The following is a 13713-nucleotide window of genomic DNA, read 5'->3' as shown; positions in this document are numbered from 1 at the left end:
CACACCCTTGATCACCACGCGGCGCGGGCTCGCAGGGCACTATGAACCCGCGAAGCGCATCTCGAAGCGAAGACACTCTGCGACGCGTGTGCTGCGACGATTCGACGAAAACGCCGCCATCGCGCATCAGTCCTGGCTGTAAATTGTCGGAGATAAGCGCGGGTTCCCTGCATGGTGCGAAGCATTTACCTTGATATGTCAGTGTTGAGCCTCGTGCCCGACACAGATTACAACACAGGCCATCGTGGCATTCATTGTCCCACATCGGACCATCAGCTCTTTGCGAGAGATAGATCTCGTGCCTAGGCCACGGAGCCTCTGAGGAAGCGGGGACGCGCCGACCGAAGGAAGATACATCCCGTGTGCAGTGGAGGAAATAACATAACGAATACTTCTGCTGTCTACCGCTGTTGGACAAATCCGATTGCGAATGCACGGGTTCTCCTTTCTCGTGTCATCTGCGAGGAAATTACCGCCGCCCCGCCTTATACGCGCCAACCGAGCGGCACCGAGCTTGTGAATGTAGAGGATCTCACGTCTTGCGTGCTTTGGGGCACCTGCAGAACAACAGTTCCCGCTTGTGTCCGCGGTCGCAGTGTGCATTCGGGATGGTGGACGAAAGATGCATTCAGGGTAGGATGCTGCTACTTGATGGTAGGGAGATTAATTACACCTTGATGCTCAAAATCATGCTCATGATCGAAAGACTTGCTCTGAGAGGGTTGGCCAGACAAGCCTGCCTAAGGTGGAGAATATGGCAACCAAAGACATCTTCCTGCACCTGAGGCAGGCATGTCTGCGTAACAAAGCGAACACCTCGGACAGGATTGGACGGTCGAGCGCGGCATGCGCAAAGATACCTGATGGATTGGCGCGGATCCCAAGGTATGCGTGTTGGGGAGGTTAGTTAGCCCAGGTAGAGGGAGGGCAGAGGGTGAGGATGAGAGAGGCTAGCGGGGCGAGACCCTGGTTTACGTGTAAGGGCTGGACCGCAGGATGGTCCGTGCGCGAGAAGAGTTCGGAGGCAGAAGCGGCTGTCAGCGAGATGACGGATGCGCGCGGGGAAAGGCCAACACGCGTCTCGCCTGGCCTCGCCTCCCAATGCTGATGCTCCCTTTCCCGATCCGGCACTCCTCCTTCCCTTTGCGCCACCGCGGGAGTGCGCCGACGACGCTGGAGCACCGGGCGGGCAGGCGGCGGGAGAGAGGATCGTCGAGGATCTGGGCAGGGCCGGAGAAGGCAGGTGGGGCCCAGGAGGACGGCTGGTGACGTGTGGGGTCTGGACTGCGGCCTGGGCGCGATCGGGGATGGATCTGGCGAGCAGCGGCGCGGTCGTCTCTCCTCTCGAGTGTCTCTCTGCTTGTACTCTGTCTCCCCGCGCCACAGCCTCCCGATGATGACCGTCATGGCGCCTCCCGCCGTGTCCCCCGCTCCTCTGCCCACCGCCTGGACTGCCGACGCCAATGAGGCCCTCTGTCTCTCCCTCGGCACGTCCTCCGCCATCTCCGTCCGTCGCTGTAGCTGACCCCCCCACAGTCCGTGCAAAGGAGGACAAGGCGTCCCTCCACGCACGCGAGGCCTACGAAGGCTTCCACCCGACATTCACCTATCCCGTGCGTCGCGTTCTATTAGCACTCCCCCGTGCCACTGACCCACTCTCCCCAGATCTTCGGCGAAGACGAAAAGATATACGGCTACCGCGACCTCTCCATCGACGTGCGTCCCCCTACCCCCTCCCTCGCCTACTCCCCAACTGCTCACCTCCTCTCCGCCGCCCACCCCATACAGCTCAAATTTGCTTCCGGCTCCCTCGCCCAGCTTCTTCGCGTCCGCTTCTCCGACAAGCTCCCCGCTTCTTCCGCCGTCGACGACATCCAAGGCACCCTCAGCAAATTTATTCCACCAGGTGTGTGTGCATGTCCCCTTCGCCGTGCCCTGTCGGCCGAGACGGCGTGCCTACGTGGCCGTCCGCGCTAACCCGGTCGCGCAGGCTACTATACCGACGAGACAGAGTTTCTCGCCCGCGTCGAGCAGGACGCGACCTCCTTCACCCCGCCCGGCACACGCATCTTCTCCTACACCCGCCCCGCCAGCACCCTCTCCCGCAAGGGCAAGCACGTCGCCATCCCCCAGGTCCTCAGCCCCGAGGATGAGGAAACTGTCGATTTCGAGGCCTATCATGTACGTAATCCCATCTCTTGACGCGTCACTCTCTGGCACGCCTCGCTCTCATTCGGCGCCTTCGCCACGCGTCCCTTCATCGCCCCCTTCTCGCCTGCAGCGCGCCGTCATCCTTCCCCTCTTCCTGCGCCGCGCGGAGGTCATGCCGTGTCATTTTGTCCGCTAAGCCCTCCTCTGCCCTGGAGATCGCGTTCCTGCTGTGTGCTTCCTTCACCTGCTGACGCGTCCCGCTCCGTATATACCCGATAATCATTTCGGTCGCCACGCTCTTCATTCTCGCTGTCAACCGACCCTCTGCCCATCATTTTTGAATTACTTTCCCCTTGCCGCCCAATGACCTGCCGTGAACGCTAACCCGTCCACCCACAGAGCACATGGGACACGCCCGGCTTCCGGGAATACCATCGACGGATGCAACTCTTTATCCTCCTCTATATCGAGGCGGGCTCGTACATCCGCGAAGACGAGGGCAGCTGGGAATTTGTTGTTCTGTGCGTGCTTTGCCAAGCAAAGTCAGCGAATGATCCGCTGACAACTCTCTCGTGACGCGTCGGCATCTGCCAACCTGCCCTATCTCGCAAACGTACTTTCCCTTCCCGGTGACCCATTCCCGCAGGTACGAGAAGCGGAAGCGCCGAAGTGACCCTACCGTGGAGACGTACCATTTTGTGGGGTACGCGACGCTGTACCCTTTTTACTGCTTCCCGGAGAAGGTCCGCATGCGAATCAGGTGCGAGCGCTGATTTTCCCGATCCTGAGCGGGAGCGTTGATGGCGATCTGCGCGTGTAGCCAGTTTGTGATTCTGCCGCCGTACCAGCAGGAGGGGCATGGCTGTAAGTGGACGTTATTGATTCTGCGCACGTGTGCTGACGATCGTATATCATTTTCCCGCCGCATCGCGCAGCCGCGCTGTATACGGCGGTTTACCACCACGTGCTTGCGTCGCCGCTGATCGCTGAGCTGACGGTTGAGGACCCCGCGGAGGCGTTTGAGGACCTGCGCGATCGGAACGATTTGAAGCTGCTGCTTGGGAATGAGCGGTTCATGCGCGAGGCGCTCGGCGAGGCTGGTGGCTTCGGTGCGGTCTCTGGGTTCGGGCGGGTCGGGCGGACGAGGGGCGGGAGGGTGCACCATCCTGGGGAGCGGGGATGGACGAATGGGTTTGGAGAGCGGGAACGGGGGCTGGAGAAGGGTGGTGAGGGGGAGAAGGTGAATGGTGTAGGGGCGGCGAGGAAAAGGGGACGGCTGGGCCCGCCGGCGGATAAGGCGTGGGTGGAAAAGTGGAGGGTTGAGCTGAAGATTGCGTCGGTGAGTGCGGTTCCGATCCTTACATGTCAGTAGTTTGGCGAGGGACGCTGATGTGGATTGGTAGCGCCAGTTTCATCGGCTCGTGGAGATGCTGCAGTTGAGGTATCTGGACCCGTCGGACGTGCGCGGACAGAGGGCGTATAGGTTGCAGGTGAAGGAGCGGTTGTTCCGGTTTAATTATGTGCGTTCTTTTTTCGTTATGTTTTTATCGATCTGATGGGGGTGCGGGTGTTAGGAGATTTTGGCGCAGTTGGATAAGAAGGATCGGCAGGAGAAGCTGGAGGAAACGTTTAGGACTGTGCGGGAGGATTATGAGCGGATCCTTGCGCTCGTGAATTGGTGAGGGTGGCGGTGGCGGCGCGGTGTCTTGTCTGGTTGCTTGGATTTCGGGCTGCTAGATGAGGACCGAGTGCGCGCGCGGGGAGACGAGGCGCGATCGGGCAAAGGCGAGGTATGGTCTTTCGGTAATCGCTGCGGCGTGGTTGCATACTACATTCTGCGTACATTTGGGATCTCGGCATGTTTTTTTTCTCTCTCGTGAGCTTGCTGTTTTTTTTTTCACGACGTAGTTATAGTTTCTGTGTGTGTTCCCTGATCGTGTTGCCTCATGTATCTCTTACGTGGCATCTCGGTGTGAAATGAAGACGCGTGCGTGATGCCCGCTACGCAACTACCATGATCATGCGCGGGTTGTGGCCAAATCCGAATGAAGTGGGCGCCTCGGGCGCTTGGCGTCGCGTCTGTTTTCTGTAGCCACTCACACGTCTTTGCCTACAAGTCGAGCTCAGCCTCGGGTGGCCTACGTGCTCTCCACGACAGAATGAGCGTATACGCGAGCGAGTCTGAGCTCTCATACATGTCCAGTACGAGGTCGTACGCGACGGGCATCGACACTGAAGCCGACGAGGATCTCGAGGACGACGCGTCGCCTGCCCCCGCACCCGCCCCGTCCCCCGCACGCTCCAGCCACTACGCTTCCCGCCGCCGCCCTGAGCCTCCCGCAGACGACGACTACGACGATGCACCCGGTGCCGCCCCCGCCGACGTGCCGTTCGGGTTCTCCGCGCGCACCGCGTTCGACGCCTACTTTGAGCACGCGTCCCGGCCCGCACGCACGTCCGCCACCGTGTTCTCGCAGCTCCTCGCGCCGCTCACGCCTGCCGAGTACGCCGCCGCGCTCGCCCGCGCCCGCGCCCCCGCGTCAGACGCACTCTCGAACTGTGGGCCGCTGTGGGAGAATGGCCCGGTCGGGGTGCAGAGGAAGGTGTTTGCGCGGTGGGCGGTGGAGCTCGGCGAGGGGTTCAATTTGCTGTTTTATGGGTATGGATCGAAGAGGAGGGTGTTGAATGTGTTTGGGACCGAGGTCGCGAGGGGGAGGGTGAGGGTGGGGCCGCGTGTGGGAGGGCAGAGGGAGAGGGGAGGACGGGGGAGGACGCATGTGCTGGTGTGTAATGGGTTTCAGCCTGGGTTTGCGCTGAAGGATTTGTTGGGCGCCGTCGAGGCGATCCCGGCGTTGGAAGAGGCGCTGGAGGAGGTGGGCGCTGGTGCTGGGAAGGGGACGAGCGTGGAGGCGCAGACGCAGCGCGTGTACGACGTCTTTTCGAGAGAGGGCAAAGAGGAGCGCTTGCTCCTCGTTATACATAACATTGATGGCCCGGGGCTGAGGGGCGCGAAGGCGAAGGCGGCGCTCGCATTGCTCGCGCTGGCGTCGCGCATCCATATCGTCGCGTCGGTCGACCATATCGCGGCCCCCACACGATGGACACTCTCGGAGCTGTTTGCACGCAAGGACCTGCCGTTCCGTGCCCGGCCACAGGCGTCATCAAGCAACGTGAAGGGGAAAGGAAAAGGAAAAGCCAAGGACACAAGACGACAAAATACCGATGGAAACGACCTGCCCACATCCGGTTCACATCCTACGATACCTAGGAGAGGGTTCGCATGGCTCTGGCACGACCTCACGACCCTCGCACCATACGACCTCGAGCTCGCCTCCGCCGACCCCTCCTCACTCTCCGGCGCCTCCTTCTTCTCCTCCTCCTCGCGGCGCACCCAGCCCACCGCACCCGGCGCCCCTGGTGCCTCTCGCGCACAGATCGTCACAGAAAGCGCAGCGCGGCACGTCCTAGCGAGCGTCACGCAGAAGGCGCGCAAGTTGTTCGTCCTCCTCGGCGGGAAGCAGCTCGAGCTCATGGAGGCGCCCGGCGCGGGCGGCGTTGAGGGGGCGGCCTCCGCGGCGTATGACTATGATAGGCTGTTTGCGGCGGCGCGGGATGAGTTTGTGGCGACGAGTGATACGGCGTTGCGTGCGCTCTTGGGGGAGTTTAGGGACCATGGGTTGGTGGTGAGTGTTGCTGCTGCTGGAGGAGGAGCGGGAGGCGGGGGAGAGGCGCTGTGGATTCCGATGAGGCGGGATGCCTTGGGCAAGATCGTTGCGGAACTGCAGGCAGAGGGGATATGAGGTACTGCGGGCAGAGGGGTGGTGAGTGTTGCGACGTCATTAATCATTGGCCTTTACAATGCTCATATCAAATGCACAGAATTGATGCGTACTTCTACTCATACGTCGGCAGGGGCATTACTTTTGCTCATGCGTAGGTAGGGACATTGTAGTCGGTGTGAATGAAAATACGACGGATCTGCGATATCTGCCTTGAGTTAGGGCCCTTGCGTCTTGCTGGTATTTATGTAGGCCGAGCACAGTACAATACCTTGATCACCCACGAATCTGTCGTCTGGAACGTCATCAATTATGTACAGATACATACATCCAGTCAAGTACTATCAGCCCTTAGCGAAGTAATGAGTTTATGCCGCCGCCGCTGCCGCCTCTGGCTCGACGATTGGTTCCTTGTGTTCCTCCGTCGCTTCGGTGATATCTGCCTCGACTTGCTCGGTCTCTGCTTTCTGGATGGCCTCTTCTTTGTGCACGGCTTCTTCCTTGGCTTCCGTCCCGTTCTCGGCCTTCTCCTCGGCATGTTCCTCTGCCGACTGACCTTCTACGTGTTCCTCCGCGACCTCTTCGCCACCCTCTTCCTTCGCTCCCTTGCTTCCCATTACAGTGGCGTTTATCCTGTGCGATATCCATAGCACGTCAACACCCCGTTCGTGTTCTCGAACAAAGCCTGCGACTCACGTGACCATGACATGGACCTTCTCTTTCTCCTCGCCCTCGCTGTTCTGCAGCTCGACGGTAAAGCGCTTGCTTCCCTTCCAGCCGTAGCTGCCAGTGGCAAATGTGGAAGGAAGGAGGGTTGCTGTGCCGATATAGCCTGCATCAGTGGAGGGATCAAATACGCCTTCTTTGCCCTGAGCATCGGGGAGGACGGGTGGTGTGTGCGTAAAATTGACATGCAGGGGCGCCGCGCGCGCTTTGAACTCGGACGCAGCGATGTTTACCTGCAGGCAGGCAAGCTTCGCATGAGAAAATATCGCTGCGAAGTAGTGTTGAAACGCACCTTGGGCCCTTTCTTTCCGCCTTTGCGCGACCTCGAGTGCGTGTGTTCGGTCTTTGGCGCCTTCGCGGAGCGGGTTGTGGGTCCCGTTGCTTCGCCCTCCGCAGCGCGTTTCGTTCCTACGGTCGTATACGAATAAGAACACCCGAGTGCTGCCTGGCCATCGCGCTCACCTGCCATGGTGATTGTCAGTGGGAAAGGGGGATAAGATGCGGGTCGAATGCGGCGGGAAAGTGGGAAGGGAAAATATGGGGCGGGGAATCACTTATTTATCGGGGGAATGATGGAAAGGGGCGTGTGGCTGAGGCCGACGGGGGGCTTGTCCCATGACGACCGCGTGCGCGCCCGACAGCTCGTCCCCAGCTGACGTATCGTGTCGAGACGCGTCGGTGGCGTAGGACAAATCACGTGAGTAAAACGTATTTTATGATCACTTAAAATAATAAAATAATAAAATCGCTTGCACGCCAGAAACCAGGTGAGCGCTCGTGTGCGCGTCCTCCGTGATCAAGCTCAGCAGGTTGACGACGGATTCCGAGTCAAAGACGCTGCCTCGACGATGTCTTTGAGCCTTGATTGAACGCATCGGGCGAGCAGAGCACCGTCGTGGTTCACGTCCATGTGGTTACTTCAGGTAGGCTTGCTTTCAGAGCTCAGTATCGTTGCACTGCACTAATATCCTCCCTCTATGTCTCACCAAGGAAAGCGTGGTATCGTCCTGCATTGTAATTCCAGCTAGGTTATTCCGCCATCCGCAGCTGTGCTATTGCAATAATCATGGATTACGGGGGTCATGCAGAATCATTACTCCCTGTTGAGATTACCGACTCCGTTATAGATCACCTACGGGATGACTATCCCTCGCTTTTCGCATGTGCGCTGGCATGCCGTGCATGGCTTCCGAGAGCCCGATTTCACATATTTCGTCGCGTTGTTGCAATGGACGTAGCTGGCTACGACCGTCTTGCCCACCTTAGCAATGCCAACCAAGATATCGCATATGCAATTGTACACCTCTCCATCATCAAAGGGTCCCAACTCAGACGCACCAACGTGGATCGCGAATGGCCGACGATCCTGTCGAAGCTTTCTAGATTGGAAGACCTTTCCGTGAGCCAGTGGTCCGCGTCGGAGCTGCCTGAAGAAGTTGTGCAAGATCTGCCAAAGTACTTTTCTCACATCAAGACCCTCCGTCTGCAGGGCGTGCACGCATGGAGGCCATGGAAGCCCGACTTCCCGCGCCTCCTCTGCGCTTGCTCCGAGCTCTCTGTCCTGTACCTCGACTCCATCTGGTGGCTTGACCCTCCTGAGGAGTTCATCACCCTTCCCACATTGCATCCTGATGGTCCCCTCCCGCCTGCGGTAGCTGCGAGCATGCCCTCGAGAACGGTTCCTCTCGAGGCACTCTGTTATTCTCAATGTCAAGAACACGTTGCCGCTTGGCTGATGCGCAGCCCGCTGCTTGCTGGTCTTCGCCGATTGCAATGCCTGTGGGCACCCAACAGCCAAATCATGCGGATCACGCATGGGTTCCTCCGCGCGGCGGGGACATCGCTCGAGGAGCTCTGCCTCGTGCTTGACAGCGTGCCCTTCGCCTTTCTGGTACCGACCTCCACTCGACAACTGAATCTTGAACGAAATCCCTGTCTCGTCTCAGTTCACATCAGGTCCGCCAACGTTGATCCTTCAACGGCTCACACTACCCTGTACATGTTACGGAACATTATGCTGGTCTTGCAGAACGTGCACGCAAACAACTGTCCTATACAGCACCTCACTGTCAGCCTTGCTAGGGAGGAGTTCATTTTCGAGAGTATCGACTCTCATGGACCACACGGGGGCAGACTTACCGCAACTAGAGTGTGGCGTCGAATTGACGATGTTTTAACCAAGTTAGCACGCAAGGATTCCGAATTGACATTCACATGCAATATCCTCGATCACAGCTCTGATAATGTCGATGAGTGGGCTTCCGACGCGGTGGACGACGTGTTGCATTTCGTGCCCCAGCTGAGAGCCACGGATTGTGAGATACGGGTCGTGTGTGGGATCCGCTGGTCTGATGACATTTCATCTGGTATGCCTCTCGGAGGAATGTTCGTTGGCGAATTCCTTGAGCGCCGATTCGAACGTAGAAGTAGGGTGCTACACAAAGAATAAATCGTTCATGTCCTATATATGATGATGGCTAAGCATGACTTCGAATTTCTGTTCAATCTCGGGACGCTTGCTTGACTTTAGCTTTGTTATGTAGGAACATAAATATCTTCATGTGAGAGTGGAGCGAACTATATAAAATACACAGCACTATCCAGAAAGAACACGGTACAAGATTATGCAATTCCTGATTCACCGCCTCGATTCCCGTCCGTATCTATCCCTTGAATCGTTTCGTCGTCCAGCACGGTCCTGCAAATCATCCCGTCTCCTATCGTAGTCATCTCTCAATCGTCTCGCATCCTTGTCCACATCGCGCCGAGGCAGCGAGCGCGAGCGAGATTGGCGCCTTGGGCTGTCATACCGCCGGCGAGGCGGCGGTGATGGAGACCGTGGAGGCGTGCGGGCGCGATCGTGGCCACGTCTGTCCGGGGTGTAGTCCCTGCGACGTAGAGGTGGCGACTCACGGCGCGACCTGTATCTGTCGCGCTCGTCCCGGTATTGAGGGGGAGGCGACGGAGAGGGACGTCGATCGCGGCGTGGAGGAGAGAGCTGATCACCACGTCCTCGGCCGCTCTCCCGACGAGGCGGGGTGCGTGAGTACTCGCGACGGTCTCTCCGTGGAGGAGTGACAGTCCGCCGCCTTCGGGGCGAGGAGTCTGACTCGCTCTCTGATGAGGTGGGCTCAGAGTCGGATTCGGAAGAGGCCTCATCGGAATCCGAGTCTGACGAAGAATCCGACGACGATGTCTCAGCTTCCAGCATCGCTCGCCGCTGTTCCATGATGATCCTGGGTGCGTTCTACGGAAACGAAAGTCAGATGATATACATTCCATCAATCTGACGTAGACATACCTTCAGGTGCTCGCGCATCTCTTCCGTGACAGCGCCCAAACCGATGCTCGTGAAGTAGTTGATGGCGAAACGAGTGTCCTTCGGGTTGTCCATGGGGAACATGCCTCGGCAGCACGCCTTCACCTCATTGTCCTCGAACCTCTCCACCACGTTCTTCAGTCCCATCGATTCGGTAACCTCATTCATCATGATCTTGATGAAGATGCGGCTACTCGACGTGGTATCATCCTCGGTGAGCTTGATACATTCAAGTGCCGCCCATGATATTGAGTCGGTCGCAAACAGGTGACCGAAGAAACGAGCAATGTTGCGGAGACGGTTCGTCTCGTAGCGATGGATTGTGGTATAATAGTTGCCGAACGCTTGCTCGAAACAGTCATTCCAGACTCGGTTGAGCTTGCAGAACCGCTCGCCGATGAGCCCATAGAACGTCGAGTAAGACCGCTCTTGAGAACAACACTCAATGATCATGTTGCACATTTCGATCTGCAGAAGATGTAAGTACTACGAATTGTCAGATCAATCAATGGACAACGTACCTCCTGTCCTTCCTTAATTTGCACCTTGAGTAACTTGTGAACGGCTTCTTCATAGTTCAGAGCATTCATAATGGTCAAGTAGATGACACGGCGCAAATTGAGCAGATTTGTTTCCGTTCGGTCCTCAATGCCTTGCTTTTCTTCGACTGCCAAATCGTCGAGTCAACTGCGAGGTCCGATAGGATCTGTGGGACATACCTTCTTCCTCGTCTTCATCAGATGATTCCTCCGAACCGCTCTCTTCCTCTTCCGATCCCTCTCCGAGAATCTCAGTCTTGATAGACTTATACCTCTCCTCAATCTCGAGGTAGTTCGGGTCATATTTGAAGATATCTATATGGCCAATCAACATGTCTACAAATACAATACCCACGATATCAACTCACTTAGGCCTTCCTGCACCTGAAGTTCTTCCTCCAGCTGGATTTGGTGTGTGATCTGGTCATCTTCTTCCACTAAATCCAGGCCCTCAGGGATAATCGGGTTGTCCTTATACTTGTCCTTCCGGACCTGCATGAGCACCTCAATCATATACTGAACACGCTGGCTGATAGTGCCCTCGTTGAGCACAGCCCTGAAGCGTTCGAAAACGGTCGCATTCGCTTTTGGTGAGTTCTCGGCAAGAAAGGCGCCGACCTCGCGCATGAATCCGACTGCAATTTCAATGGAGTCGTCAGTCGGACGTTCAAGCAATAAGACTAGGATCTGCAGCGCGATGATCTCGTGTGCAACTCCTTGATTGACGAGATGCGCGATGAAGGTGGTCGTGGAATGGCACACAATCTGCGAAATCGTGGTTAGGAATGTATCACAAATATACAGCGAGGAAATCTTACTTTGTCATTGCGCTTGAAAGCTCTGCGGAATTGACTGATCAAGCGCGTGAGGACCAGCTCTCCGACCTGGGGCAACTTAGTGTTGATGATAGCCACGAGCGCTGCGAATACCGGGGTGAACGGCAAACTGGCTGCTTGCGCCTTCATAACACTCCGCGCAAACAGTCCCCGTCCACGAATAAGGTTCTCCTGGAACAGTTCCGGAATAATGTGCTTAATGTTGGCGACGTTTACTCGGTTAACGATACCGGTGATAGACTTGCGCAGCGCATCCCATGAGAGTCGTTGATACTCGGCACTGGCTTTGTCCTTTGATGCCGCCTCCTGCATGGCACGAAGACGCGCTGGCGGCAGGTAGACACCACCAGAACGAGTGCCGGTAAGCTTGGCAAACTCAGCTTTGGCATCGAACCCGGGCTCCTTCTTCTTTTCCTTCTCTTTCTCCTTCTCCAATTTCTCGAGCTCAGTCGCAGCCATACGCGCAGCTAGCTGTCGCTCTCGTTCTGCCCGCCGTACAGGGTCTACGTCGCTGACCTTTGGCATGTCCACAATGCGTGCTGGCGGTGGAGGCGACGCGGACCTGCGTCGTGTCGCTGGAGGCTGCTCATTTTCTGAAGTGCGCGACTGCGACCTGCAGACAACAATCAACATGCAACTATATGCAAACAAAAATAGCACGCACCTCTTCCGCTTTGGATATGAGCCATCAGCAGGAGCAGTCGGGGACATAGTCATTGCTGTTGCCATCGTTGTCGATGTTTGGCGGTGGTCGTTCACTGCAGTCCGGTAAATAAGCGCTCAAACGCCGAGCCTCATCATATTTGGGAGTATTTGTCAGCAACTCTTTGAACCACAGCTGAGGCTTTATTACCTTTTATTACCCAAGTCCACTGCATTCCAATCGCCTCTACAGTCTGTTCATTGCGCCATCGCGAGGCCCTGTTTGCAATAAGCTCGCCATTCAGTCTTATCCGGACGTAGCATCCAAAAGCTCCATGTGCTGAACGTGACGCAAATGACTGACACTACTAATAGTAAATAGACCCGCTTATCTCGCGGGCCTTGCTCTTTCATGGGACGCTAAGGGTTATCCAATAGCACTGCTCCGAGGATGTCTGGCATTGAGGGCTTGAAGGCGATTCCGTCAATTACCAGAGTATGTACTCAAAATCTGTTCAATCTAGCCAAGATTGAACGTATCGCTAGCTCAGTAACACCGTAGTGAGGATTCTGGGACAGGTAATCTCCAGTATCCCAGATCCTATGAATCAGGGTTGACAGAGACGTTCTGCCTACTTTCGTAGAACCCGGGGCAGTACACTTTGCAGGGTATGTCTGTCTGCTGATATGTTTTACGTTGACTCACGGCTTATGATCGCAGGAACGAACACCTATCTCGTCGGAGAGCACAACCCATACATCCTGGTTGACACCGGCCAAGGCCTAGATGATTACATACCGCACCTCCGAGAAGCCTTGCAGGATCCCTCTCGTACGCATCGCTCAGGCGAGTCAGATATCTCGGATATCATCTTGACGCACAAGCACCACGATCACGTCTACGGCTTACCTTCGGTCCTGACCATGCTACGCCAACTATGGTCAGAGAATCCGAGCACTTCGTCCCTCCCATACCCACCTCCTCGCATTCACAAGTTCCCGTTGCCCGCTCCCGGCTCGATGTTCCAGTCCGTCCTCGAGTCGGTATCATCGCTGCCTCCAGACTACTATGTACCTTCGCCCTCCGGAGATCCCGTCCACCAACTTCAGGACTCGCAGGTCTTCCAGGTTACAACTTCCTCCGCTGACGCGACGAGTTCCGTTTTGTGCGTGCTGCATACCCCCGGCCACACTGATGACTCTCTCTGTCTGTACTATCCGGAGGATCGCGCTTTGTTCACTGCGGACACGGTCCTCGGCCATGGCAGTTCCGTCTTCGAGGACCTTGGCAAGTACATGTCCAGCTTGCGCAAGATGATCGACTTCGGGGTAGAAGGATCGAAGTACGGACGCGTGTATCCAGGGCACGGGCATGTCGTGGTGGATGGGCTGAAGCACGTCAACATGTACCTGAGGCATCGGACCACTCGAGAGGAGCAGATCCTCGATGTGATGAAGAAGTCTGCTCCGCCAAACGAGTACTGGACGACATGGACATTGGTTAAGACCATATACGCGGACTATCCACGGGAGCTGTGGGAGGCCGCCGCTAGGAGTGTTGATATGCATTTGCGCAAGCTGGAAGGCGAGGGCCGCGTGCAGTTTAAGAGCGGAAAAGGCGAACATACAGAATGGGAATTCATACGCTAGCTCTACCCGGTGTATGTGGCAGTCGTAGCCTCAGACTTCGTATTCATCCTCAGTACATGGAAGGAAGCGGG

The 13713-nt window shown here is 56.8% G+C and overlaps 7 protein-coding genes across 7 annotated transcripts; 4 read left to right on the top strand and 3 right to left on the bottom strand.

Annotated features, from left to right (window-relative positions):
• Positions 1–903: 903 nt before the first annotated feature.
• On the bottom strand, positions 904–1407 carry LAESUDRAFT_755204 (uncharacterized protein; the record flags this gene model as incomplete). Its single annotated transcript, XM_040912005.1, has 1 exon — positions 904–1407. The coding sequence occupies one exon, from the start codon at positions 1405–1407 to the stop codon at positions 904–906; it is 504 nt and encodes a 167-aa protein (XP_040769307.1).
• Positions 1406–3833, top strand: LAESUDRAFT_642721 (histone acetyltransferase type B catalytic subunit; the record flags this gene model as incomplete). The annotated part of the gene is made up of 12 exons (XM_040903744.1): positions 1406–1475; positions 1522–1613; positions 1666–1716; positions 1789–1906; positions 1991–2181; positions 2551–2676; positions 2808–2911; positions 2972–3015; positions 3087–3307; positions 3383–3490; positions 3555–3671; positions 3726–3833. 12 exons carry the CDS (start codon positions 1406–1408, stop codon positions 3831–3833), a joined length of 1350 nt encoding a protein of 449 aa, XP_040769306.1.
• Positions 3834–4212: 379 nt separating this feature from the next.
• On the top strand, positions 4213–6309 carry LAESUDRAFT_720809 (origin recognition complex subunit 2). The gene is made up of 2 exons (XM_040907891.1): positions 4213–5972; positions 6031–6309. The coding sequence occupies exon 1, from the start codon at positions 4311–4313 to the stop codon at positions 5949–5951; it is 1641 nt and encodes a 546-aa protein (XP_040769305.1). The 5' UTR covers positions 4213–4310; the 3' UTR covers positions 5952–5972; positions 6031–6309.
• LAESUDRAFT_692540 (uncharacterized protein) lies at positions 6299–7349 on the bottom strand (the record flags this gene model as incomplete). The annotated part of the gene is made up of 4 exons (XM_040906131.1): positions 7119–7349; positions 6949–7064; positions 6627–6889; positions 6299–6563 (listed from the first exon to the last, which is right to left on the bottom strand). The coding sequence occupies exons 1-4, from the start codon at positions 7123–7125 to the stop codon at positions 6299–6301; spliced, it is 651 nt and encodes a 216-aa protein (XP_040769304.1). The 5' UTR covers positions 7126–7349.
• Positions 7339–9200, top strand: LAESUDRAFT_276807 (uncharacterized protein). Its single transcript, XM_040901815.1, has 3 exons — positions 7339–7353; positions 7417–7579; positions 7647–9200. The coding sequence occupies exon 3, from the start codon at positions 7723–7725 to the stop codon at positions 9103–9105; it is 1383 nt and encodes a 460-aa protein (XP_040769303.1). The 5' UTR covers positions 7339–7353; positions 7417–7579; positions 7647–7722; the 3' UTR covers positions 9106–9200.
• A 94-nt stretch (positions 9201–9294) lies between these two features.
• LAESUDRAFT_755199 (MIF4G-domain-containing protein) lies at positions 9295–12061 on the bottom strand (the record flags this gene model as incomplete). The annotated part of the gene is made up of 7 exons (XM_040912004.1): positions 9295–9903; positions 9958–10443; positions 10497–10642; positions 10695–10829; positions 10883–11279; positions 11333–11963; positions 12015–12061. The coding sequence occupies 7 exons, from the start codon at positions 12059–12061 to the stop codon at positions 9295–9297; spliced, it is 2451 nt and encodes an 816-aa protein (XP_040769302.1).
• A 382-nt stretch (positions 12062–12443) lies between these two features.
• On the top strand, positions 12444–13642 carry LAESUDRAFT_711025 (Metallo-hydrolase/oxidoreductase; the record flags this gene model as incomplete). The annotated part of the gene is made up of 4 exons (XM_040906812.1): positions 12444–12488; positions 12539–12571; positions 12637–12661; positions 12714–13642. 4 exons carry the CDS (start codon positions 12444–12446, stop codon positions 13640–13642), a joined length of 1032 nt encoding a protein of 343 aa, XP_040769301.1.
• Between the last annotated feature and the right edge of the window lie 71 nt (positions 13643–13713).

The sequence above is a fragment of the Laetiporus sulphureus genome (assembly GCF_001632365.1).
Source record: "Laetiporus sulphureus 93-53 unplaced genomic scaffold LAESUscaffold_3, whole genome shotgun sequence".
Classification (NCBI taxonomy): Eukaryota; Fungi; Basidiomycota; class Agaricomycetes; order Polyporales; family Laetiporaceae; genus Laetiporus; species Laetiporus sulphureus.
The sequence above is the reverse complement of the archived record's forward strand: the minus strand, read 5'-3'. Positions and strand labels throughout refer to the sequence as shown.

What these genes read in the sequence shown, in the direction of transcription:
- LAESUDRAFT_720809 (XM_040907891.1), top strand. Translation starts at nt 4,311, where the DNA reads ATGAGCGTATACGCGAGCGAGTCTGAGCTCTCATACATGTCCAGTACG.
- LAESUDRAFT_276807 (XM_040901815.1), top strand. Translation starts at nt 7,723, where the DNA reads ATGGATTACGGGGGTCATGCAGAATCATTACTCCCTGTTGAGATTACC.